General features: G+C 30.6%; 9 protein-coding genes across 9 annotated transcripts; 5 read left to right on the top strand and 4 right to left on the bottom strand.

Annotated features, from left to right (window-relative positions):
• Positions 1 to 126: 126 nt before the first annotated feature.
• On the top strand, positions 127 to 1,500 carry cand_006050 (uncharacterized protein; the record flags this gene model as incomplete). The annotated part of the gene is made up of 1 exon (XM_067210846.1): positions 127 to 1,500. One exon carries the CDS (start codon positions 127 to 129, stop codon positions 1,498 to 1,500), a length of 1,374 nt encoding a protein of 457 aa, XP_067068053.1.
• Positions 1,501 to 1,546: 46 nt separating this feature from the next.
• On the bottom strand, positions 1,547 to 3,055 carry cand_006040 (endonuclease exonuclease phosphatase family protein; the record flags this gene model as incomplete). The annotated part of the gene is made up of 1 exon (XM_067210845.1): positions 1,547 to 3,055. The coding sequence occupies one exon, from the start codon at positions 3,053 to 3,055 to the stop codon at positions 1,547 to 1,549; it is 1,509 nt and encodes a 502-aa protein (XP_067068052.1).
• A 637-nt stretch (positions 3,056 to 3,692) lies between these two features.
• cand_006030 (uncharacterized protein) lies at positions 3,693 to 9,761 on the top strand (the record flags this gene model as incomplete). Its single annotated transcript, XM_067210844.1, has 1 exon — positions 3,693 to 9,761. The coding sequence occupies one exon, from the start codon at positions 3,693 to 3,695 to the stop codon at positions 9,759 to 9,761; it is 6,069 nt and encodes a 2,022-aa protein (XP_067068051.1).
• A 275-nt stretch (positions 9,762 to 10,036) lies between these two features.
• cand_006020 (uncharacterized protein) lies at positions 10,037 to 11,176 on the top strand (the record flags this gene model as incomplete). Its single annotated transcript, XM_067210843.1, has 1 exon — positions 10,037 to 11,176. One exon carries the CDS (start codon positions 10,037 to 10,039, stop codon positions 11,174 to 11,176), a length of 1,140 nt encoding a protein of 379 aa, XP_067068050.1.
• Positions 11,177 to 11,304: 128 nt separating this feature from the next.
• Positions 11,305 to 16,710, bottom strand: cand_006010 (uncharacterized protein; the record flags this gene model as incomplete). The annotated part of the gene is made up of 1 exon (XM_067210842.1): positions 11,305 to 16,710. One exon carries the CDS (start codon positions 16,708 to 16,710, stop codon positions 11,305 to 11,307), a length of 5,406 nt encoding a protein of 1,801 aa, XP_067068049.1.
• Positions 16,711 to 20,122: 3,412 nt separating this feature from the next.
• Positions 20,123 to 21,043, bottom strand: cand_006000 (uncharacterized protein; the record flags this gene model as incomplete). The annotated part of the gene is made up of 1 exon (XM_067210841.1): positions 20,123 to 21,043. The coding sequence occupies one exon, from the start codon at positions 21,041 to 21,043 to the stop codon at positions 20,123 to 20,125; it is 921 nt and encodes a 306-aa protein (XP_067068048.1).
• Positions 21,044 to 21,627: 584 nt separating this feature from the next.
• On the top strand, positions 21,628 to 23,382 carry cand_005990 (uncharacterized protein; the record flags this gene model as incomplete). Its single annotated transcript, XM_067210840.1, has 1 exon — positions 21,628 to 23,382. One exon carries the CDS (start codon positions 21,628 to 21,630, stop codon positions 23,380 to 23,382), a length of 1,755 nt encoding a protein of 584 aa, XP_067068047.1.
• Positions 23,383 to 23,488: 106 nt separating this feature from the next.
• cand_005980 (carrier protein) lies at positions 23,489 to 24,364 on the top strand (the record flags this gene model as incomplete). The annotated part of the gene is made up of 1 exon (XM_067210839.1): positions 23,489 to 24,364. One exon carries the CDS (start codon positions 23,489 to 23,491, stop codon positions 24,362 to 24,364), a length of 876 nt encoding a protein of 291 aa, XP_067068046.1.
• A 70-nt stretch (positions 24,365 to 24,434) lies between these two features.
• On the bottom strand, positions 24,435 to 25,550 carry cand_005970 (uncharacterized protein; the record flags this gene model as incomplete). Its single annotated transcript, XM_067210838.1, has 1 exon — positions 24,435 to 25,550. The coding sequence occupies one exon, from the start codon at positions 25,548 to 25,550 to the stop codon at positions 24,435 to 24,437; it is 1,116 nt and encodes a 371-aa protein (XP_067068045.1).
• Between the last annotated feature and the right edge of the window lie 749 nt (positions 25,551 to 26,299).

Raw genomic sequence — 26,299 nt, 5'->3', positions numbered from 1 at the left:
TCTAGTGTACTTGTTCTTAAAACAAAATTTAACAATGTAAATAGTTTATAGCAACATAATTTAGGGATTATTAAGAAACATAATGTTAGCGGTTCTTTTACACTATACCAAATATTGAGGTGATGAATGAATTCCAGTACTTTCTACTTCTTCATACTTTATACCTTACTCCTTATATATATACATCAAATTTCTGCATATATTAATAATGGAAATAGAGTCCATAATAAGGTGTCATATGTAGGTAATAAGATTATATATGAGACAACTTTTGAAGGCAAACATGAATTACTGTTTACTTTATTAAATAATATACATAGTGAAGTCTTAAATGGATATTCTGTGTATATTTCATGTCCTAATATTGCATCAATCAAAACTCTTCATCTTCCCAGAGGATTATACATATTTTTATTCTTTAAACTTGGAAAGATAAACTCTAAAGTAGCAAATGAAATATTATCTGGTGTACTCCTTAAGTTCTATAATTTTAGATACATATTTAATTTCTCGTCAAGTAGAGAATTCCAGACATTGGCTTCCTTAGATATTTCTGGGTTTAATACAAATTTAGTAAAACAAATTAATAGGTATTCTTTAAAAGACAACATATTCTGGTTTATCCCAAACATAAAGCCTTTTCACATAAACAATAGTTCACTACAGTATATATACTTACCCTTAATCAGTGAGTGTTCAGATATTAACTTCTACTTAAAAAGTAACACAGTGAATATACCTATTGTTGATTCAAGGTTTGCATCTGTACAATGGATAACATATGTTGATCAAATAAGTCAAGAATGGAAGACAAATACAACTTGGACAACTTTTGGAACTAAAATTAATACAGACTTAATTTCGGGTTATAGCCAAGGTTCTTTCTGTAATTTCAAAAAATTACGAGTAATTAGAACTCTCTATGGAAAAGGGTTACATAGAAATTTGGAAACAGAAGTTGAATTAATAGATTCACCTTTAATTGAAGACAAAATTTTAGTACTAGATATCTTTCCCAAAGAATACTTTATTAATTTATATGAGATTTTGGATTCTCTAAGAAACACAAATACTTCATGCAATTTAATATACCCATATCACAGAGTCGACACTGAGATATCGAGTGAGAAGTCTGGAGCAATAATTATAACAAGCTTTTGTAAAAAGTCATTACTACCAATACATTTAAGATATCAATCACCATGTAAAGGCTGTAGCTATAAAGAAGCAACTTTTTTTAATCCTACAGTGGCACTATTTAAATATAACCCCAGCGATAATAAGCTGCTACACTGTATAGTTCCTGAGTACAGTTATTCATTTATTCTTAATGGAACTTTTAAATTTCAAGATGAGGCTTCAGTCATAAAGTTAAATATTCCTGTAGGGAATACTATGCATTTAAATTATGTTTACTTCTCAACAACATTTATGATATTATTAACATCTGTGATATCTGTCATTTCAATAAAGAGATATAAATTGGAATTTAGTTCTTAAATACGAGAGGTTTCTATTCAGAATGTACTAAGTAAAAGTAGTAACACTATAGAGACTTTATTTTTTTGAGTTCCACATAAAAACCATAATGATCGCTAAGTGTAACCAGTACATTAGATCCTACACATCCAAAACACCATCCATCAACTAGGACTCTAGGTTCTTTCAGTATAATTCGTGATCTATAAGGTTTATATAATGAGAATAGCTTTGCAAAGTGTATAGGGGGTAAGAAGATGTGATCACATCTTTGCCCATGACAACTACTATGGGGTCCAATTATATTCAATGGATTATTTGGATCCCATGTGAAGTCACTTGGCTCAGTAGCCTCTAAATTGTGCTTATTACTGCTTAAAATGTATGGCTGTACAGAATATGAGTCAGGTGAATTTACAAATGAATCACCACCATCTATTCCTACATTGGGTGTTGCAGAGACAACTTCAATATTAGATGAATTCGGTGAACAAGATGTTGTAAAACCTCTCTTTGCAGCCTCAACAGCAGCCTTTGCGACTGCAAATGATGATACAAGTTTGTTTACAACCGCTACATCATTTGTTTCCTCCTGTAATATTGAAGGACTAGAGATATCTTGTGTTACTACTGGTGTTAAATCAATATCTAATTTTATATAATTCCCATAATCACTATTTGAGTGTTTTATATTATTTTTAGAGTTCCCAATTCCTTCATTAGTATTAGGATTAGTATCTTTTTCTATGTCATCATATAAGTCATTATTTAGCAAAGTACTAGAGTCTCTGACAACGCTATTATCTGAATCAAATGACACGACATAATGTGGATGACTCTTTGTAGGGAAGTGACTTTCTTTATCTATTACATTAAAACAGTCTCTCCAACCTCTATCGGTGAAGCACTGATAATTACTACCACAACAAGTAGGTGCAGCATTAAGATCTCCAATTATCATAGGTATTTCACCTCTTCGAATAGCACGATCACATGCATCTAGTAGTTGTTCAATTTCTTTGTTTCTTAAGTGCTCAATAATTTCTGATTCAGGATTAACAGCACCACTGGCCATGTGAATATTAAAAAGTGTCAAAGGTGAGTTTTTCATACCTGGTAAATCAATTGAAACTTCCAACATTCCTTTATTCACAAGCCACTTTTCAATGAGTGTCACATCATTGAAGCAGGTAAACTTTGCATGTAAAATTGGATATTTACTTAATACCAAAAGACCATTGTGCAGTGCCAATTTATTTTGAATAATAGATAGTGGTCGCCATCTAAGTATTCCTCTAGACTTATTTCTATCATGCTTTGTTTCACGGGCATAAAATGGGTACATAGGTAAAAGCGACTCAATTAAATAATCTGAGTGTTTAGAATCAAAAACTTCTTGTAAAGCAACTATATCAGCATTAATATTCCTAATCGCTGATGGTATCTGTAACAATCTATGGGCTGTGTAAGGAGGGTTCTGATATAATTTAATACCACATAAACGGTATTCAAGCAGGCCTGCATTAAATGTTAAAAAACTCAAACTTTCTGGAAGTTCATCAGGCTCCATCCACATCACTAACTTAATCTTCAAGTGAAATATATATAGCTAGTAAAGGCTAGTTATACATTATTTTAAATGATCTAAGGGAGTAGAGTAACCAAGAGATATAATTTTTAAGCTTATACGGGACAAAATTTACTTAATGTGCAAAGAGGAAGCCGGAAGGCCGGAAAAGCAAGCCGCAACAAGAATTATACGTAATTTTTTTTTTCTTTGACCTGATTATTATACTACTTTTCTCATCTTTTTTCTTTGTTTTCTAAATGAGAGATTATGATTAGATCTATATACTACCTTATAATATCAATGGCTCTATAAATACAATTTCTTACTTTATATCATTACTAAACTGCTACATTGTACTTCAAGTAAGAATTTTATTATATAACTGAATTGAGATTATTAAGTCTTTTTAAATTCACTATTTGGTTGTAATGTCTTATTATTTTTAAATTAGTAGGGCTGCAACTAAATGATAACTACTATTAGGGAAGGGCAAAATATATTAAATTTCCCGCATGCAAGCAGTACTCAGTACTCATTTATAAATTTCGTCTTGAAATTTATTTCTTTTTATCTTTAAAAAGGACATATACTTCAAACTATCATACATGACAGAGTAATTTATTTATGTATATTTATATTGCATATGTTACAAGCTAAACTGTTGGACCAAAACTTGACTAAAGGGATCTCCCAATGTAAAGATAACCCACTTCATATAGAAAAAAATCCAAATTTCAACATTATAAGGCCTAAAGAAGAAGTTATATGCTATAATTTAGGTAGTTCTATTTGCAATATTTACCCTACACTTTATGAAAAAAAAGGATTAATATGTGAAACTAGAATTGAATGCAACTTTAGCCATAATTGTATACATATATCAGGCGTAGGCTATGGAGAGACAATAGATAAAGAATATCCCAAATCTGTTTCTAATGATACTTTACTATTTTCTAAGACATATTATACGGAGGATAGGCCTATTAGGTCGTGCATATCAAATTTTTCTGTATTTGGCAAATGCATAGTTTATTTAACCGATAAATACAGAGTTTATGCTATAAATGATAATGAAACTGTACAGATCTACATGCCTAATGGTTTTGAACCAGAAAGATTAGCTCCAACTATTGATGGAGTAATGATAATCGGTAAATATAAGAAAGGGATTGACAAATATAACTTTCTACCTATTACTAGACACCCAAGACAACCGTTCTGCTCAATAGAGGTGAATATTTCTGATAGTATATTAGAAACCTCAGAGGAACATTTTCTAGCGAAGTCATCGCTTGATATTAGATGGATATCCTCCACTTTGCCATTATTAATGGCTTATAGTTACTTCTACAAATGTCATATTCTAATTTTGTACAAATTAACTAAATTCAATACTTTAGGTGATATGGTCTTTTGTGGGAGTGAGGTTTGGAGGGAAAATTCTGAATATGCCAGCGAAAATCCATGTCTGGCTGATACTGTATATATTATTGAACCTTGGATTGGTCCTAATAGCTTCCTCGTATATATCATACCTCAACTAAAAGAAGCCCGTTTTATAGAATTCAACATAGAAAAGATGAATGGTTTCACTAATTTATGCAATTGCCTACATGGAGATTGCAATTCATGCAATTCTAGTTTGGGTATCCTGAAGGATGTGCATGGAGCTGTAGCTTTAACTTCAACTAGTGACCTGACGCAACTTATACCTTTCAATTCACCAATTTTTAATGGCTTGATATATAAACGGAAAACCTACCCTTTGTTCAATGCTGAGAAAATATTACCTACGCCAAATTTTCTTCTTGTTCTGAAGGGAAATAACAAATTGGCACTTTATTGTGGGATAACATTCATATGTTATGTAGATATAAGTAATTTCAACAATGGAATATTTAATATTATTCATATTGGAAATGCAGTTGCAGACAGGTTTAGTGTTCTTTTCGAGATACCTAATCATAATATTACTAATGGAACTTCAGAATTTAAGTATAATAGGTATCAATTATCAACACTACCACAAGATCTTTTGGTAAGGAGTACTCTTTCAATTATATTTGAAGTGGCCAAAGCTTGTTTTTCTACTGAAATCTTAAGAATAATATTATTATGTGATAGCTCACTACAATGGGAAAAGGTTTGTTTTACGATACTTGGTGAGCATGTACTCTCTTCTATTAACACATCATTATCAATAAGCCCCCAAGAATCAATAGAATCACCTTCATTTAGTGGTTTGCAAAAAAAGTTAAAATTAGGTAGCAAAATTGTTGATAGTTCAACTATGAATGAAGGTAGTGGATGGAAACAAATGATGTCATTTTGGAGAAATTGGATTCAAAAAAACTCAATATCCCCATTTCATCGTTCAGAGTTTTCTTCAATGATAGTTAAAAATACAATTCCTCATATGCTTGTTCTGCCAAACAATAGTGAATTAAGTGAAAATAATTTGCGTGCAGATAGTAGTAATGTCATGTTAATATATTTAATGCATGGATTACTTGAAGAATTTTCTCTATGTCCTATTGTAGGAATTTTTGAGAATACAGTTCATAGGCTTAGAAATGATCTCCTATTACCAATGTCAATCTCTCTCAGTTTACCAATTTATACAGAATACTATCAGCTAATGGGAAATGGACTTTCAAAAAAAACGTGTTCTCAATTAAATAATACAGACAGACTTCATTCTCCCCCAGTTCTAGTGGAAAAAATATATCTAATTTTACATAGGCAAAGGGATTTCCAACATGACGAAGTAGTAGATTTTCTACTTGATATATTTCCTCTCCAAAAGTTCGCAATCAATGTCTATAATCTGGCATTACATAAAGATTCACCTTTAGCGTTGGTTGATTACTTAGTTGCAGAGAATTTCACACCTCGAAATTTCCCACTACTGCACCCACTAATAACATTCCCCATACATCAAACTATAACAAAAATATCAAACTCACCTTTACCTTTGAATTTATCAAAAAAAGCATATATTCTACTTGAAAGATATGATTTGATTGTATCGGAACAAAAAAACATGTGCTATAGAGATTATTCTGGAATAGAAAGTGACAGTTATTTAGAATATGATTCTGAAATGAAAAGTCTTAATTTGTCAACTGTTGTTCTCCCACATGGTAGAAATACTGTTGATGATCAAAAAAATATGCTAGAGAATCTGCAAAATTATTATGACAATAAATTGGATATAAGGAATAATTCAGTTCTTCAGAAACGTAGTATTAAGGAAATTTGGTTAAATAATCTAAAAGAATATTGGATGGAAGGGCCTTTTTTATCTATGGAATGGTGTTTTCAGCTATTTTCAAATAATGTTGAATTTTGTAATGTCTTGCAAACTCTCTCATTACAAACAGCACTACCTATCCTATTGCAACGGTCATCTGGAGCATATCCTATTGATGAAGAATCATGGGATGAATTTCAAAGACAAAGAATAACTGATGCTATCCAGCTAGTATTAACTAATATTTTAGGAAGAAGTTCATGTATTTTTAATGGATCCCCCTGGGATTTTCTTTCTGATAATTTTCGTCGCCAGAGAATAACAAATAAGGTATATGAAGTTGCATCTAATTCATACTTATATATAGATAATGAAAGATTTAAAGATCTCTGCTCCGATAGTTTATTATGGAATGATTTTCAAATCGGCATATCAGATGTTCTTCAACTTAACTCAAGTGGTTTTTCTTCTTGGTACAAACTATCTGTAAATGCTCGCAAAAATTGGATATTAGAACAATTAAAACATTTAGAAGCTCAATATAGTATTGCATATTTATCAGGTATATTCTTTGGACTTGGTTTAAGAGGTCTTTTAAATACAGAGAAATTGAACCTGCAAGTCAAATTTCCACTAATACTTGATAGTAGTGATATCTTCAATTTGTTAGCTGATGATGGTCAAACAATAAGAACATGCTCAATATTACTGGGATCTGCTGTAGCAGCATTAAGAACACAAGATAGAACTCTAACAAGACTTTCACTAATGCATATACCCAGCATACTTCCTACTCCTTATACTAAATCATTGCAAATATCAAATATAAACCAGTATGCAGCACTTTTATCACTGGGACTTCTACATGCCCAAAGCAACAATTCCAAGATTATTCAAATATTATATTGTGAACTATTTAGATCAATGTCCGAACTTGATGATCAGTCTTCTATACAACACACAGTATATGCCACATCAGCTGCTATTTCATTAGGTCTAGTAGCCCAAATCGGAAATCAACCATTAGATCGTGGAAATACCTCTAGCATCGTATTAGGAATTACAAAGAAGTTGATACAAGCAATCACAAACTGTGGAGAATATACAAAGTGTCTAAATAACTTTGATACTGGATTAAAGTCAAAGTACATTGAATATTTATCATCTAATTTGCAATCGGAGACTCCAATGGAATTTTTAAACCCAGAAATACCACCGATACTTAAAGATGAAACGAATTCTGCAGTTAATTTTTGTTTTAATGACCTTCAGCAAATCCCTTGCTCAAGTAAAAGCTACTTTAAAGAAAATGTAGATTTTACATGTGTTAATATTCCTGCAATTTTATCACTTGCAGTGATGCACATTAAAAGTGCTAACCAAATGATTTCGTCGGAACTTCCAATCCCATATGATAAACCTGATTATTTAACTAATTTTAGACCTGAAATACTGATATTTTTGATGATGACTAAAATTGTAATTGAGTGGGATACATCTGATAATCCAAATCTTGAATATATAAGGAAATTTATACCGCGCTATTTATGGTTTCTTCCCCCAGATAAGATGCATCCCTGTCCAATTTTCCATAAAAACGGAGAATATAACAGAGATATAGTTAATCCAAGTTTGATTAGCTGTGTTTCTAGAGGTTCTCTTGATTGGATACATTGCATACAATGTCGATCAGCAATGCTTGCAGGTGTCATATGGGGGTTAGGGATAGTATATTCGGGTACCAGAAATCAATACATTAAATCTTCAATGAAATTAATACTTGATTACCTGGAAAATATACCAATGCTACAGATACCCTTAAATATAGCATCAACAATACGTGATGAATATACATGTAGTCTACATGTTACAATTGACCGCTGGTCACGTGACTTATGCATCAGAACATCACTTACTAGCTTGTCTCTTTGTTTTTCTGGGAGTGGTGATAGTTATGTGTATAGCCAAATCAAATTTTTCCGTACAGAACTCTTGCAATCCGCTCAACTTTTATGGACTAGTTCAACTGCAATATCTGCACATAGTATTTATACAATACCTTCAATGGAACATGTTTATAGTCAACTAACAGCATATAATAATGCACTGGGATTTCTGTATTTGTCTGCTGGTCATCTCTCATTTAAAAATAGTGATGCACTAAATTCATCATTTTTACTTCTTGCTTCGTATCCTATTTATGCTAGAGACCCATCTGATATATCAACACCTGGAACTATTTTTCAACCTCTAAGGTTCCTATATGCAATTGCAGCACAAAATGGTAATTGTGCCATTATTCCCAAATGTTTTGAAGAATATTCAGAGCTACTAGATGCACCCCTGTATTGTAGCTCAAATTTTAAAAATAAACTACAGCATTTCATCCCAATTGAAGTTGAAGCATCAAAGATGAATTCCAAAAGCTACTGGATTTTACCCGATATTTTACCTTCTATAGATACTATCAAAAAAGTAACTATTTTAGGAACCAACTATTACTCTTTAGAAATAGATTTTGAGAAGATTGAATGTAATAACAAATTTATTCATTTATTGAAGAATGGAATATTACCAGTACAGCTTAGACCTGGGAGCCAACCTTATACATGGTATGATGCAAACTATATTATTTTGCAAACTAAGAATTGTGAAATATCATCTACATTATGGTATTCAAGAGGAGTATCTGTACCTGGGAAGCTTGATATTGAAATATTCACTAATAAACACTTGGAAAAAATTGCAAAAAATATTAGATTAGATGGATATATCTTTAAACTGAAAAAAGTAAACAGTAGACTAAATTATTTGGAATTTACAAAAGAAGATAACAATCTAAACTACAAACATATCTTACCAAATAATGAAACATTTACAATGGACTCAGTTTTAGATATATATATAAATAATTTATTAGAAAATTTAAAATTCCAGCTATCTAATTGTGGAATTAAGAACTCACTTTTTTCACCTCATACTGTAAAGCTACTCAGAATAATACTCTTACTTGAGAAGAGAGTTAAATATGCTCTTTTAGTCTCACTATATATATCTGAGTTCTTTAAGTCACAAGCTAAAACATTGGTACGCTGTATTCGCCATTATTACAACCTTGTTAATTCCGTAATTGCCCCCTCTTACGAAGAGAGGAATATATTTAGGCTATTTCTCTTGTTTCATAGCTTACCAGTACCTTCTTATTTCATGAATATTGCTAATATTATTCTCTGCAACTTAGAAACTACAGATTCTTCGCAAGATAGTTCAAAGGAAGAATTTGATTTTCTGATACCTTCGCTAATGCTGTCATTTCCTACAACTTCTTCTCTAGGAATTCAAATTTTAAGGACTGTAGTGATTGACATGTATTATACAAGGTCAAGAGTTCAAATGGGAGTATCGACTACAAGGAAATTCCATACAAAATCAGAGTTATATGCTTTACTAAGCGCATAAAGTGAAGTATATCTATAAAAAGTATTGGAATTACTTAGAATGAAGTCTCATATTTCATTGTCTGAAGTATTTTGGCTCTTTAAACATGTATTAATATATTATTATATTAATAACTTAAATCATAACTCATTAGTCATTAGAAAAGAAAAAAAGGAAATTTAGTTTCCTCTCTTCATGCACGATACAGCGCCATTTTCTCGAAGTGGGCTTAGGGATCTCTAGACAAACACTTTAAAATTAAACAATTGAGGTTTATAACTATACAAGGAAGTAAAATGCAATCTAATATAAAGATACCCTATTTAATTTTAACTGCAATACTATGTACATTATCAAAAGCTTCAACTATAAAATCTTTAATAGACTCTGATAGTAATATACTAGTGGTGAAACATAATGGATTATTGAATCTGAGTGTACGAGATCCAGTTGATTGTGAATATACTGATTTCAAGTGGTCAAATTGTATTTGTGATAAATTAGTAATAATTGGAACTAGAGAGTTAGTCGGAAACTCGTCTATAGGCTGCAGGGAACACGTAACTACAATAGAATTACCATGTGATGAAGTAGCATGTGGGCAGAAGCTTCTGCACACCTCCAATGGCATTGCTTGTCCATCACTAGCAAATATTGATGGCTCTTGTGATGAAAATCAGGATTATATAACCCAAGTAAAGGCTAAGTCATATGAAGCTTGTAATTCGTTCTGTAATACAATAATAAATTGTTCTTACTTTGTCCTTGATTTAGATAGCTCCATTTGCAAACTATATACTGGATCGAGAGTTTGTGGTTCTACAAATACAGGACGTGTAACTGGTCTTTATGGTTTTGACAAAATGTCATGTACACAGTGTTTAGTTGGAACTTGGTCCTCCTTCTCACCTTGTGTAGAGTCACAATATTTCATCTCTAAAACTGGTATTTGTGGAGAGATGAATAGGACAAGACTTGTAGCAGGAGGTAATGTTATGGAGTGCCCATACAGTAGTGAAACATGGACTTGCTCACTGGTGAACTCTTCACCTTGTAAACCAACAAATTCAGAAATAAATGATACTGTTATACTCAAGTCTCTAGGTGGAAGTAGTCAATATACCGGGGAGTCTAAAGTCAATGAGGGATTATCTAATAGATCATTTAAGATAATAGAAATTTCGTTAATTATTGCGGGTGCTATGACTGCTCTTGTTATATTCTTACCGTTATCACTAATTTTTCCTACAATTGGAGTTTTCTTTTATGGGGAAAAACTTTACTGTATCCTTTCTGGCAAACAACTTGAGACCATACATTCAGCAGATGGTTCTGAAACTACTAATCAAGATGTTAATGAGGAAAAGTGGGAAGAAGATGATGATCTAGATGTTGAGTATGAAACAGAGTTCACAATTGATGAAAACAGGCACTGAGTTCACTTTAAAAAAAAAAAAAAAAAAGAATTACTTTTACTTTATAGTACACTAGTAATATACACATGAAGTTTATAATATATAAGTATTAATTTAAGGCTGCGAATATAACTATTGCAGTGTCATAATTACCGCTTTAATCTTTTCTTAAAAGCTCTTTTTTTTGAACTAAGACGGGTTACTATCCTTGATGATTGAGATGAGTCGGAATAATTAGAATTTGATTTGCAAGAGCTTTCACTTTCTTCTGAAAAGTATTCAGGGCTTCTTTTCTGCTGTCTTCTCTTTATGACGTATTTACAAGTATTTGTTTCACTATGTTTACCCTCTTCTATTTTATTTGAAAAGAGCCCAATTTCAGAAGTCGATTGTGCATAGATCTTTGATTTTTGATATGAGCTTTCATTGGAAGTATTACAAGCACTTTGACTAAACGAAAATGCAGGCCTTGTAGAATTTACAATTTCACCCATAATTTTGTCAATTTGAGTCTGTAAAATATAACGAGGTAATCTCTTTGCTAGAATGAGACGAAGTAGTTCTAGTTCAATATATTTTATTGCTCTAGTTAAAACATTATTATCTTGGTTAAAGTGTTCACAGTTTACTCTTAAAAGTCTTACATCAAATATTAGACTAAGATCAGATCTGTAATAACTAGCTTTAATCCTTTCTATTATATCTTCAATACAAAGAGGTAGGGGTATTTCTCTCCAGTAATAAAGGACCCATTTATCACTAGAATAGCCTAAAGATGCCTTATCTTGTCGCTTCATAGAATAGATTGGTACTGGTTTCATAAATAAATCAACAAGTGAAAATGATGAGCAGTGAGATCCTTGAGAGGCTATCCATGTAAAAATCTTTAGTAGTTCCTTTCTTCGGTCATCTTTATTTTCTATACTTAGTAGTGGATCCTTAAAGTATAGTTCCCATGGATTAACCCATTCATCATTTCCTTCAGTATTATTCATTGGATCAGTAGATAACCATGATATTTTGACCATTTCCCATATAAAATTCTTTTCAATTTGCTTAACAATAGCTTCATGCCAAGAACCATCCACATATAGCCAGCAGGATGACCCAACCATATTGGTTGTTCTGAATATATCCAAGCTTTTATTTACGCATTGTTCCAGGATTAAATAATCAGGTCCCTGTACAGGTAAGTACCTTATTTGCCAGCTACAATCTTCTGCCAACTCTGTATCTGAAGAATTTTGCCTAATTAAGGCAAGTGTTAATATTACTTGAATTTCAGGATCAACAACGTTATAGAATGCATATGATATATTAATAACTTTGCACTTCAAATATGTATTTTTATCAAGAATTAATCTACTTCTCTTGTTATCTTCAATACAGCTACTCACTTTATTTGTAATAAATTGTTTATAGAAGCTGTCATCCGAAAATAAAGTTGAATGTCCTATAGGGAAATAGTATATTACATCATTAATTTGTGGTACATAGCACGACCATTTGCAACTATTTAGTAACCATGCTCTTCTGCAAATTGACAAGTCATCATTGTTTGCAAAACAGTCCCTTTTTGAGTACCCCTTCTGCTCTTCATCTGCTTTTGATATAATGCACTTTGGACAATAAAATGAATTATATAGACAAATATCAGCCCAATAGTGACTTGATTCTCTTGGTGATTGAAAAACAGATGATAAAGAGGGAAAAGAGTGATAAATCATACTGGTGCAGATATAATGATATCGTCTGCTACAACGTTTGTTATTACATTTTATGGATGCTCCATAAGTATGACAAAAATCACAATTAGTTAACAAGATATTATTTTTAAATTGGAGAGAGTTCGTTGCTAAACGAGGTACTGAATTTGGCTCAGTATCTGGCTTGTACAGCTTATATATAATATCAAACATATTTGTATAAATGTACTCTTTATTAGCGAATTCCCAATGTAAGTTAGGTAAGGTAAGTAAACATCTGGAATGAATGTAAAAGGGTTTCTGCACTTTATTATTGCTTAATTGATTACTTGAAGTATCAACAAGCTTAATATCTTTTGGATAAATACTGCTCTCAGCAAAAGAGTAATCAAATGGACCTAATATTGAACCTATATCAATGGATCCATTTACACCATGCAGTATAGGGGCTGGTATATTAGCTGTAAAGTCTTTACTGTATTTGTCTGTTAAATCAAACCCTAAAATACAAGATGTAGATCTTGTACATAAAATACAAATGACATCAGCAGAATGATTAAGTTTAGTACTCTCATAAGGAATCCAGTATGAGTTAATAAGTTCAAGCTTGTAATAGTAGCAGTGGAAAGTATTAGAATTGTCTTGATCAAGTTTAAGGTCTAATCCCAAAGCCTTATCACTTCCAGTTGGTTCTTCAATATATCTTCTACTTCTTGTTATTCTATATCGTGTTCTTGTCCTTGTTCTTTGCCTTATTTCGTCAAATAAGGAATCTTGCGACGTTATATCTCCCGATCCATATTCATCACTTGATAAAGAAGGTGATGTAGATGTTGCCCTATTGTTTGATCTGGTCACATTCCTTATACGACGCCTTTGTGAATATTGAGATAATTCTCTAGTTGTGCCACCACTATTTGGTGCAAAATCTTCATCATTAGTATATTGAGACGTTCTACTACTTTCATTTCCTTCACTTTCATAACTTATACTAAAAGTTTCAGCTGCTATTGAATTGTTACTAGGTGACAAGATAGGTAAAACATTGCTGTGTTGATTAAGATTAAGACTTTGGCTTCTGTTTGGCTGAGGAAGTGCCGACCATATATTTCCTGACTGATTTACAATATTTTGCTTCTCTTTCTTTTTGTATGAAATTCTATATTTACATCTCTCTACATAGGTATTGGACTCACTAACCATAGAATCTAAGTTTGCTCCTACTAATGGTAAGTTTATAATCATAGGTAATCTATCTGAAATTCTGCTTATTACATCTGGATATTTAAGACCTTCCTTTGTAAAAAAACTTCCTAAAGGAGAAGCTTGAGGTATAGGAGGTTGAATTAGTTCAGGATACATCCTCTTTTTTGCATCAACTATAACTGACCGTTGTAGTAAATAAATTGGTTTTCTAAGATTCGGATCAATAAAACCCCATGTATCATGTTTGTGTACCTCGGAAAAGTCGCTTAAAAAAAATTGTTCGTATAATGAATATTTGTAAGATTGAAAGATACTTTTAGTACTGGTCTGGTAGTTATTTCCTAAGTGAAAAATTGTATAACAACCATATTTTTGTGAAGCAACAAATCCAATTCCACTAGGAAACCAGCAAGCGTTTAAATATGGATTTTTAATATTTAAGTAGTGGTAAATTATATTTGGAGATGATGTAAAAGGCTCTGAGTAGCTACTTTTTTCTTCATATGAAGTTTTACTTGTAGCTCTGTTGCGATTCTTAGTATTTTTTGAAATAAAAATTTTGGCATAGTTCATAGCATTGCATATTTTTCTTTGAGATATTATAAATATACTTCCATTGTATGTTATTGCCAAAATAATATGAGGTAATTTAGGATGAGCTTTGAGACATGCAAAACGCGAATGAGTAGCTGGAAGTACAACATCAGCTATTCTACGTCCATTTAGTACTCTTGAGAAAAAAGAAACACAACACTCAACACAGTATACCGAATTCAAATTGCGTTGACGTTCTAAGGAACTCTTAGACACAGCCACGTGGGCAATACAAACCATAGAGTCATTACAAACCCATTCAATGCTATCAATTAATTGAGCAACATTTTGCTCACTAGTTTTCTCATTTTCAAAGTTTTGTATAGCCTGTTTCATAGTATTACGTGAGTTACGGAATGGGTTACGCCTATTTACCTCACTATTAGAGTAGTCGGTATTATTGAGCAAATTAGTATAGTCAGAATCATCCTCTGACAATGAACAGTCAGGAGTTGCATTTCTATTGACATTTAAATTAGCTAATCCACTATTTTTGCGTCTAGAATAGGCATTATTTTCTATTCGCTCAGATATATAGGTTTTTAGATTTAATGATTTAAGAATATTGTATGAAGAAAGAATCCACATAATCACTACTCCATCATCAGAAGCTGTAATTAAGTCGTTCGAATTATTTGCAAATGAAACATCAGGGTGGTCACAATGAATTTGGGGCATATCTTGGACCATATAAATTGATGTTTGATTACTCTCTTCATATGATAAGGATATGCAAAATACTAAGGCATATCCATTTGAATTGTTTATACCTTTAATCTCATAAGTTAATGTAATTGATTCCGAATTTGTGACCTTAATAGATATATTCTTGTGTGTATAATTCGGTAATAAATATGCTCCTACTGAAAAATATATAGAGTTACACCATTCATGTTGTTCAAAATGTGCATAATGATCCATAGGGCTGAGACAAATATCAAAGGCTCTTGGTATCAAAGGATGGAGATCTATTTTGTATAGAGGGGAAGCCTTATAAAATATTGATGAATTTTGCAAGGGTGTAGAACTACTTACTAGACAATCTTCCATTCTCATATTAGAAATTAGCTTCGAGATTACTTGTTTTGTCCAATTAGATTGAGATTTATAGTATCTCCAGTGTTGCAAACCATGCTTTATTAAATCAATTACTTTATAGATCGATACAATTGCATTATCTCCCGCAGTTAGAAGTAGTTCTGAGTTGCAGAACGACAAATTATCATTTGTTTGATTTCTTGAACAAGCAAATTTTGAAAATGTCATACGATCAGGGTTTTCAATTATAGCTAAGGGTATCCAGTTATTTCCACAAACAAATGTAAGCCAAACATATCCTTTCCCACAGCATGATACTATTAAAGTATTATTTGAGTTAATATCTAAGTCAGTGATATCTCCCATATGCCTTCTGATAGACAATATTAAATTTCCAGTATTAGTATTCCATAATCTAATTATACCATCGTCACCAGCTGTGATAATACTATTGCCTGTTTTGTCTATTTTGACAATATAGATACTAGCAGACTCTCCACATGTACCAAATTCCGTATCTTCAATATGTTGATGCCCATATACTGAAAGTAAGGGATAAAAAGATTTCCCAAAATTCTCAAAAAACAAATGAAAATCTTCATGGGATGTCAAATTGTTAATTCCAATTTTTTGCTGATGAAAGTTTGAAGTTGGAAGATCAAATACCTCAGCATTATTTACACTTAAGTACCCATTCAATTTCCTACAAAACTTCCTAAATAAATTGGAAAACTTATCTTTTATACTAATAATACTCTCTAAAGTTACAAAGCCATTATGGTTTGAAGTACAAGCAATTAGAGAAAAGAATTCATCAAGAATTTTTAAGACAACCTTCGGACATCTTAAATAGAGCTCCTCTTCTATAGCTACAGTTTCACTGCAATCATAATTTATGTTTATTGGTAATGCAGATTTCTTTAGTAGTTCATTATATAATACTGTTGAGGCTTCTTCTAAACCATAATTTTTAAGGATGCTACACAGAATGTAGAGTGATCTCAAATACATATTTGCTTACAAGCCCTGTAGGAAAGGGTTCTTGCATCCATTCATTACTATGTTTCTTATTTATTAAAAGATAAATAAATAAAAAGAGAAAAAGCAAAAAAGAAAGTGATCCTTGGCCTGTATTAAAGCAGGCGGCGGCCATTTTAATAACTTAGACTGCCTGCAAAATAAGCGTGATCAGGCTACTAATACTCTGCTAAAATGAAACTCCATAAATAAACTATGGCTATCTATTAACATAATTCTAACTCTAAAGATATACTCATTGTTTTGAGCTAACTATTATGTATATTATACTTTCCATATTATCATATGACCTCCCTATAACAACCAAATATTCATTGTATAGAAACCATCTAACATAAGCCTAAATAGAATTAAATATTGATATAACAGCCTCTTTACTTTTTGTTTATTTATTAACTCAAAATATTTATTTAATATATTTAGAGGGTACTATATACAAATATATATTTGTAAGAGAATACTTAACTATACTTTTTATCCTGCATATCTTTAGCTTTTCAAATAGAAAGGAAATAACAAATAGAAATATGATCATCTGTAGTGCGAACTTAACTGAATCTTGAGTGTGACCATTGTTACATTGTATAGAGGAAGTGTTAATGTAAAGGATGCATTGTGGATCCAATTCATAAAGTTTAAACTTTCTGGGTTTAGTAGTACTATATTGACAAATAACAGCACTTATTCAATAATTTAGCTTTTTTTTCAAATTAGAACTGCAATTTTATAACAATATTTTCATTTTGTTATAGTTTAGATTCTGTTCCTTTTTAATAGCTTAAATTTTTTCGAAATAATTAGCAAATTTAGTATATAAATTGATTCGAACTAAGACACCACTCTAAGTTATTTTAAGCTATAATAAACCCAAATTTTCAAGAATAAAAATATTCTTCTATATATAATCACCTAGTTTATTTATATAGGAGACTTTTGCTAAAAATTGAGCACTGCAATAAGATTGGCAATTTATAGATGCATACGAAAGTATTAGTTATCCCCTAAGTTATAATTAATTACATAACTTTATACTTCTGAATATATACTTTGTTTACTTTAAAAGTTCAAAGTCACTTATTTTTCTTATAAATTGTATTATTAGTGAATTTATATAGCCCAAAAATATTTAACATGGCAATCTTTTATAAATGTGAATTCATAGTACCGTTTGTGTAGTAATAGCTTGTACTGTGAGAAGTTTGTCTCATTTGTGCAACAATGTTTTTGGTTATATACAGGTAAATCGATATCTAAAGAATTTACACACATCAAGCTCTGTGAGAAGAGAAAAATAATACTTTAGTCATCCAAAGCTAACGTCAAGATTATACTTGACTAGCTTAATTTTTATATAGTGATATACAAAGCTTAATATTTCTGATTTTTTTAAAATCATATCCAGACTAAAGTTTTGAAAAAGTTATTTACTTTTCATTCAAAGAAAAAAATCAGTTTGTGATAATATATTCAACTCACCTTTGCTTGTTAATTACCGATATTAATATTTTCCTTAATTTAGAAATGGAATCTTAATATTGGTATATTTTTATTTTTTTAAGTGTAATTCTTTTCTTTTAATATCCCTGAAGTATATATAAACCTCATTGATATTGTACTGATTCTTTTGAGTATTTCATTATGAGTATATTTACTATCATATTTCAAAATATAGCTTGTATAATAAAACAATTTATCTGTAAAGTAACACCTTTTTATTTTTTAATATCTAATTTAATAAATATCAAGTAAACAATTGTCAATTTCACATCAGTTCTAATATTGCAAAATACTAGAAATTGATTATCTAAATTTCAAAAAATCTGATATTTAAACCTTAAATTCAAATCTTACAGAAAATCTTGAAATTAAACAAAATAGTTTACTATATTTGATTGAACTATACTCTTGTAGATTTTATTCCCTTATTTTTCATACTATTCTCAATATATTGAGTGATAAAAAAAAGTAATTAAATTACTTGGATTTTTATAACTATATCAACTGTAAATATTCTTTTGATATACTTAAGATACTAGTATATTTCTTTAATGTTGGATAGAAAAAATGGCAGATAACCAGTAAAATAAACTAAAAACATTATTCATAATCTTTTGTGAGAATATTCCTTTGAAGTTACTCCATAAATAATAGTAATTTATAGAAGTAGCTAATTTGTAACGTGAACCACTGTTAAATGAATATTTAGTAAATCCATCTATTGGTAACTATATACCTTTTTACTAGTAGATTTAAGAATAATAGGGAGTTTGAATTTTTATAAATACTAAGCTGAGTAAAATTTGGCTAATTTTGTCATTTCAGTTGTTTAAACTAGTACTAATAGTTGCAAATAAACATGGTTTAGCTGTTCACGTAATAAAATATTAAATATTGTAATTATTAAGATTTTGTGCTCAGTTTCTAATAAATTATTAGAGATGTGATCAAATATCCACATATTTCACTTCTATATTCCCACTTATATTAATTATCTGTACGAAGATACAATCAGTAATCGTTTAAAATTCCAGTACATTATAACCTTCAATATGATGTGAACTATTAATAACAAATGCTATCAGCATTAACTTTACACAAACTAATAATTTAGACCAGTTGAAACAGATATAAAGCTTAATATTTAACGAAGTGAAACTACTTTATAATTTAAGATAACAAGTCCTAATATATTCAATATTTATTGTTTATAATACTCAGTAAGCTTCTAATATTACTTTTTTGAAATGCTCTATATATGTATCCTATACCCGAACTACTTACTGATTTCGATGAAACTTCTTATAGGTATGTATATTTAATATATGAAAATTTAATCCTTAGAATTCCCTGAAATCTACCTTACATATTAGGACTTGGTGTGTTAGTATTACTGGGAATTTTAGTAAAGAATAGAATTTGAAGGTTCTGGTTAAATATATGACAAAACTTGTAAATTCAAAGTCCTAACAAGCGATGAAGAGCTACTTTTATTTCATATTAGCTCACATCACATTTGATATATCTTTATCTTCTATTGCACATCTTTTAATAGTAATAAGTGTTTATTTTATAATTACACATTATAAAAAATATATAGATTTACATAAAAAAATTAGTTCGGAAATTATACTATACATTCTAAATCTCCTCTCGCGCTAGTCTTAGCAATCAGCAAAAGTACTCTGAAAAATAAATATGCTGATTGTACTTATTAAGTTCTGTACAAATTTCTCGAACTAACTCCCTAGTAAAAAAAATATTCACAATTTTCACTGTGATAATGATTCATAGCATTACATAGTTATCTTCTACATCTTTGCATAGATGAAACTTGTACCTACTTGCTGAAGTACAAATTTGACATCAGAAATTAGCAATATGAAACTTATTTAGTAGTAACAGACATTGTCCCTTGAGAAACTCCTTGGAAGATAAAGTAGATTTTCTTAGTTAAGGTAAGTTCACTTATTACTACAGAGTTCAGCATTATGTGATAAGTGTCAGTCCCGGTTACCTTCTTCATATGAGTTATTAATTCATTTCCTAATTTTACAGAAGATGGGAGATTACCAGTTGTTTTCATAACTCCATTGACTGCAACGTAGAATTTATTTGATGTTGTAGCTAGCTGGAATTCTGGTATATCGTACACACTTGAGTATCCGGATATACTGAAGGAGAAAAAGTCCTCAGGGACAGTTGATGGGAGGTTAGTAGTTATTGTTAGGTTGTCGCTAGCACCTTCCTTAAAACTAACCATACTGCTCTGTGAGCAACTTTCTGAGTCACTTTTAATAACACAAAATGAACTTTTTGTAGCTTTGTGGTTAACTAGCTCAAATGTTGGTATTGGTTGATTTATAGGATTAGCCACCATATATGGTCCAGCTATCAATAGGGGAATTTCTGCAAGTTTTGAGTCCTCAAAATAAATAGCAATGCTATTCTCTAGAGCAACTAAATAGAAAGAAATTACTGAACCAACACTCACAGCCCCATTAGGGTATGAGGCATATGTACGAATTGGGCTGATACCACTTTCTAATGAAAAGGAATTACTGCCAAAATGTACATAAGCAATAGATTGGAACCCAGAATTGGAAACTTCAAATGTAGCACTAGGAGATAATACTGCCGAAATTTTGACAGCTTGTCCAACTTGCAACCCACCTTCTATAAATGCAAACTGACTTGAATTACACTGAGTTAGATTATCAAAACTCAAACCGCATACTTCAAGTGATAGTACTGAAGCTGTAAATCCTAATACGTATACCAGAAAAAGTAAAAAGTATAAATTTTTCATTTCTGCAACTACTTCTCACTTCAATCTATCACTTCAAATATTCACAAAAATAACTATAAATAACTACAGTAAAGCTATAATTGAGTAATGTCACGCCTTGATTATCATAATCTTCTCTATGCCTGCATGTTTGTGGTATACGTCTTGTCCGACTTTCATGCACCCTTTACGTAGGTAGTACTAAATCTACCGCCCCGTGTACAATATATACTTCTAACTTTCTTTTTATCTTTCTCTTTTCCTTTTTATTGACCTCTTACTTACAAGACGGATTTAAAAGGTTTATATGTAATAGTCTTACATCTTGTAAGTGTCTTTTTGTAAAAATAAAACTACTGGTTTATACTACACTTATAGTAATATTTTAATAATATAATTATGTTGTATAATATTCAGGTTTCATAATTTTAAGTAATATATTTAGGAGATTTCTCGAAATAACTTTTTTCTAATCCCGATATTTTTTTTTATTTGCGGTATAAATGTCCATAAAATCTCACGAAATATCCTTTCACATTGACACCACCGCCTTTTTATATACACTGTCTTGCAAGTATCGTAGTAAAACACTACATACTTCAATAATGAAATCTAGGGATAGAATTATATGTAATAGGTGGATTCTATTGTGCTTATATTTGTTTATTTCAATTGGTGTATGTGGAATTGTTGCATCATATACCGCTATACTACCACTACTCCGGAAGGCGTGTATTCTAACCAATTTCTGTAGATGTGACCCTTCATCAACCCAGTACTCAACTAATTGTGAAGATCCAGAAAATTTTGATGTGATTGTATTTAGTACACTGCAGAACTTGAGTAGTTGTAACCCTTTGGGATGCAATATTCAAAACCTGTACCACAATTCAGCGTGGAAAGTAGGACTTAGTACACCACTAATAATTAGTCCAATAGCTGGTACTATTGCAGATATTGTAGGTCCCAGAACACTTGGAGTTCTAGGCTCGATAGTAATTTGTGCTGGCTTGCTAATTTGGATGTTGTTAGCAAGTTCTCTATCGGTACATCCACTAGGACCACATCTCCTCAGTACAAGTTGGTTTTTTCTAGGAATTGGGCGTGTTTGTATCTCATATAGCATTGTTTCAATATCTTCTTTGTTCAGTATGCAGTCACTCGTAATTTCTATAATTGGGGGATTGATCGATGCAGCTATCTTATTACCATTATTTATTGGTCATATCCAAATAAAACTCTCTTCTATAGTTGATGAATACACTATAACTAGATTGTTTATCTATATATATATAGCAGCTGGTATTCTTTCTTTTATCATCTTACTTTTAACCCTACCAACTGTGACATTTGACAAAATAAAATTTCTGATAAACGAGGAAGAAAGTGACACAGTTGAAAATAAGCTAATTGGTAGTAAGAACATTCTTCAAATAATATATAATAAAGCTCATCTCAAAAAAGGATGCTGTAACTTAGCTATTAAAGATTTTGAGGCTGGAAAATCTAAATCTGTTGACTTAACACCTAGGCTGAAAATGAACTCCATAAGATCTAAGACAGCTTTCGACATTCCTATTGACTGCTACCTGCAAAATTCATCAGCTATAATGGGTGGCTATAGTGTAGTATGTTCTTTAGCTAATTGCTCAAAAAACATCAATTATATGAGTTGTAATAAAAGTTTGCCAACTTTGGGATTACAACCAAAAATTAAGAAAACAAAATTTAGAGAAATATACAATGTTGATCTATATGAGCAGATTTTCAGTTGTGAATATTTTGTTTTCTTAGTATTATTTGTTTTTAATTTTTGGAGAAGTTCAATATTAGTCTCTAAGAGTGAGTATATAGTTTCTTTAGTACTAAGTAGCAATCAGTCAGATGTTTCACTGATTGAAACTTTACCTAGAATGATGAATATCTATAATAGTATAATGAGTATGGGAAGTATATTTAGTATTTTTTGGGGAGTAGTAGCAACTAGATATGGTGTTAGTTTTATGATTGGTGTTCTAACACTATTGGGATGTTTTGTCCATATAATACTACTTTTCCTCTCACAGCTCCCATTTTTCTTTCTTTATATATATTTTGGTACATTTGCAGCTTTAAGATCTTTCATATTTGGGGCACTTAATTGTTTTATTGGAGATACATTTGGATTTAGAAATTTTGCTAGACTTGCTGGTACACAAGCTTTTGTTTGTTTTGTCTTTTTCCAAATAATGAACATTACTACATCTAAATATGTTGATACGCTCTCATGGGGAAAAATTAATCAACTATTGATGATCATAAATATAATCTTATTGCCTGTACCATTAATATTAAATGCAATGCGTAATCTTCGAAGTTAAATATTTCAATGTTTAATCTACTTGTTCAAATAATGTAGTCTCAGTTCTTTTGCAACCGCGCTGTATTACTGTGACACATTTGTAAGGTATTGATTTTTTTGTTGATATGCAAGAGGCTATTAGTGAAATTAGAAATGATAAAAAAGATGATATAGCTAAGCACTGTATATCTGGTGGATTAGCAGGGATATTTGTCGATATGGTATTTTATCCACTAGATACTCTTAAAACAAGAAGACAATCTTATTTTACTTCAAATTATTACCCCCCTTTATATAGATTGAGTGGAATTAGAACACTTTACTGTGGGTTTATGGCAGCAGTAATTGGTTCATTTTCAGCTTCTGCAACGTTTTTTGGGATATATGAATATATAAACCGATTGATAGGTAGTAAGGAAAGAAGAACTCGAGATATTATCCTTGCATCAGTTATAAGTGAAATATGTTCATCAATTATTAGATATCCCTTTGAAACAATTAAACAAAATGCTCAAGTTGTATCTGATACATACTCTCTTCGTCATTTATATAAATTTAAACAAATATTTTTAGGTATACCTAAAGATCTGCTTAGCATATGGCATCCTAAGTCTAAAAGTTATATGATACAATATGGAATGTTTGCACTATACATCAGGGATATACCATTTATAGCAATTGAATTAAGTTTATGGGAATATATTAAAACTTACAGCCTACATCGGGAATTCTATAGTTTGAATACAATGGGAGGAGCTCTATCAGGTGGGATAGCAGCAGCACTGACAATGCCAATGGATGCTTTGAAAACTAGAATATTGACGTCTAAATATCCAATAACTAGGTGCCATCAAGTAATATCTATAATAAAAAGTATATGGAAAGTACATGGAATTAAAGGTTTTTTTAATGGAATGAGCTATAGAATTACTTTGAATTCACTAGGTGGATACTTATATTTAGGTGCATTTGAAACATTCTTAAATAAAATGAGTGCTTAAATTAAGAAGTTATGCTATAAACTAATTAAGACTATTTATGTTAAGAGCAATATTTGTTAATATTTGCAATTTAAAGGTGCTTACTTAAATACTTATTTTGCTCTGTAATATCTGGTATAGCTAGTAAATTGTGAAACTGATTTTCACCAAGCATAGCTATAAATATCAGTGAATACATTGCTAAGTTACTAAAATATGATTTCCAGTTTATATTTCCAAGGATTTGTTTTACATCTATATCAGTTCTACATAGTCCACAATGAGTATCAGTTTGACATCTCTGAATTGTTGATATGAATGTAATAGGTGAAACTAAGGAAGCTGAAAAGTGGTATATCACAAATTTTAAACTTTGAAGTGCATTACTGGTTTCATTATTTGACTTTTCTAATTTATTTGTTTCATTTCCTGTTACTTCGTAACCTTTCTCATCAAAAAGATTACATTTAACCTTTGAAAGCAATTTCATGGATAACAAATTGACTGTATCTTCAATAAATTTTGAAGCAAGATGCATTGAAATTCCATTCCATAGTGAAAGTAAACCATGTTCTGATTTAGTAGAAAGGTATATCAGTGAAAGAATGCTTTTAGTAGGTGTAGGTAGATAATTAGTAATATTACCAGGTGTAACTTGGTAATCTTCCATCTTATTTAAGCTATCTCCAAATACTTTAAGGCTTGGCTCATCAAATATAGTTTGTTGTGAGGCTATAGTGAGGCAAGGATATGCCAGTATTTCAGCAATATATTTTGGAAAATAATATATAGAACATGTCCCAATTATTTCAGATATTTTACTACTATTTGAACATTCCTCTAAGTATACCATGTGCTTTTTAATCCAATCCCTTAGAAATACATAAATAAGTGAGGGAATATAGCCCCTGTATAAACCCCAGAATCCTTCATGATTATATATTGCCTTCAATAACTTATAGCTAGAAATTACATTAGCTGGGTTGAGGGAAGGTGCCAATTTTTCATTTGAAAGTATATCATTAATTTCTGAATTATAAGAGTCCTTTTTAAACTTTTTTCCTTTATTCATATAAGGCCGGCATGCCACACGAAGTTGAGCAGCATAAAGTGGATAAGATATGAAATATGATGGTGGAGAGTATTTGCATATTTTATTCTTAAAGTTGCACCACTTTTCAGGCAGCTCAGTAGATAAGATATTCATTGATTTGAATATCTAAATCACAGCTCTAAAGGCGGTTGTATCTACGAAATATTAAAACCTTAATATTGTAAAGCGTGACTTTTTATTTCGATATATTCTAACTTTAATCTGAAATATCGAAGTTAAATACCAGTACTCATTTTAGTACATAAAGACATATACTGTCTATTAACTTTACTTAAATATTTTAATACTACTTTTTTTTTACATTCACAGCAAATTTTCTACTTTCAAAAAGTACCTTCAAACTATTCTTTATCTTAAGTAATCTACTACATATATAGTAATTAGACTATGTTTATCACTGAGTTTTATTTCAGAGGATTTAATTGTCTTCTTTTAAAGAATGGAATTCTTTTTTTTTTTTTTTTAATACTGACTATTTGTATATAATATGAATGTACAGATTAGCTATTGTTTAAAGAAAGACGACTAGTAGGTGATTTTTATTGAAGATATTGGTCAAAGAAAATTACTTATTTGAATTCTGTATTAATTCCATTATATAAATAATCCTAATATATACTTTCATATTTCTTTAATTGATTCTGAATAAATTAGATATTTTTAATTATAACCTCTAGTAATATATCTAATAAAAAAAAAAAAATACACTATATGCATCAGTTTGTAGCAGTTTTTTTTTTTTAATCGGAAGTATATCAATAGAATAACTAATTTCACTCAACAATGCAGAATTATTAAATAATTTTTTTTGGATATATATATACTATTTATAGTAATTAATA

Source organism: Cryptosporidium andersoni (genome assembly GCF_001865355.1).
Source record: "Cryptosporidium andersoni isolate 30847 chromosome Unknown contig_28, whole genome shotgun sequence".
In the NCBI taxonomy this organism is placed as follows: Eukaryota; Apicomplexa; class Conoidasida; order Eucoccidiorida; family Cryptosporidiidae; genus Cryptosporidium; species Cryptosporidium andersoni.
Note: the sequence above shows the minus strand (reverse complement) of the source record. Positions and strands in the feature narration are given on the sequence as shown.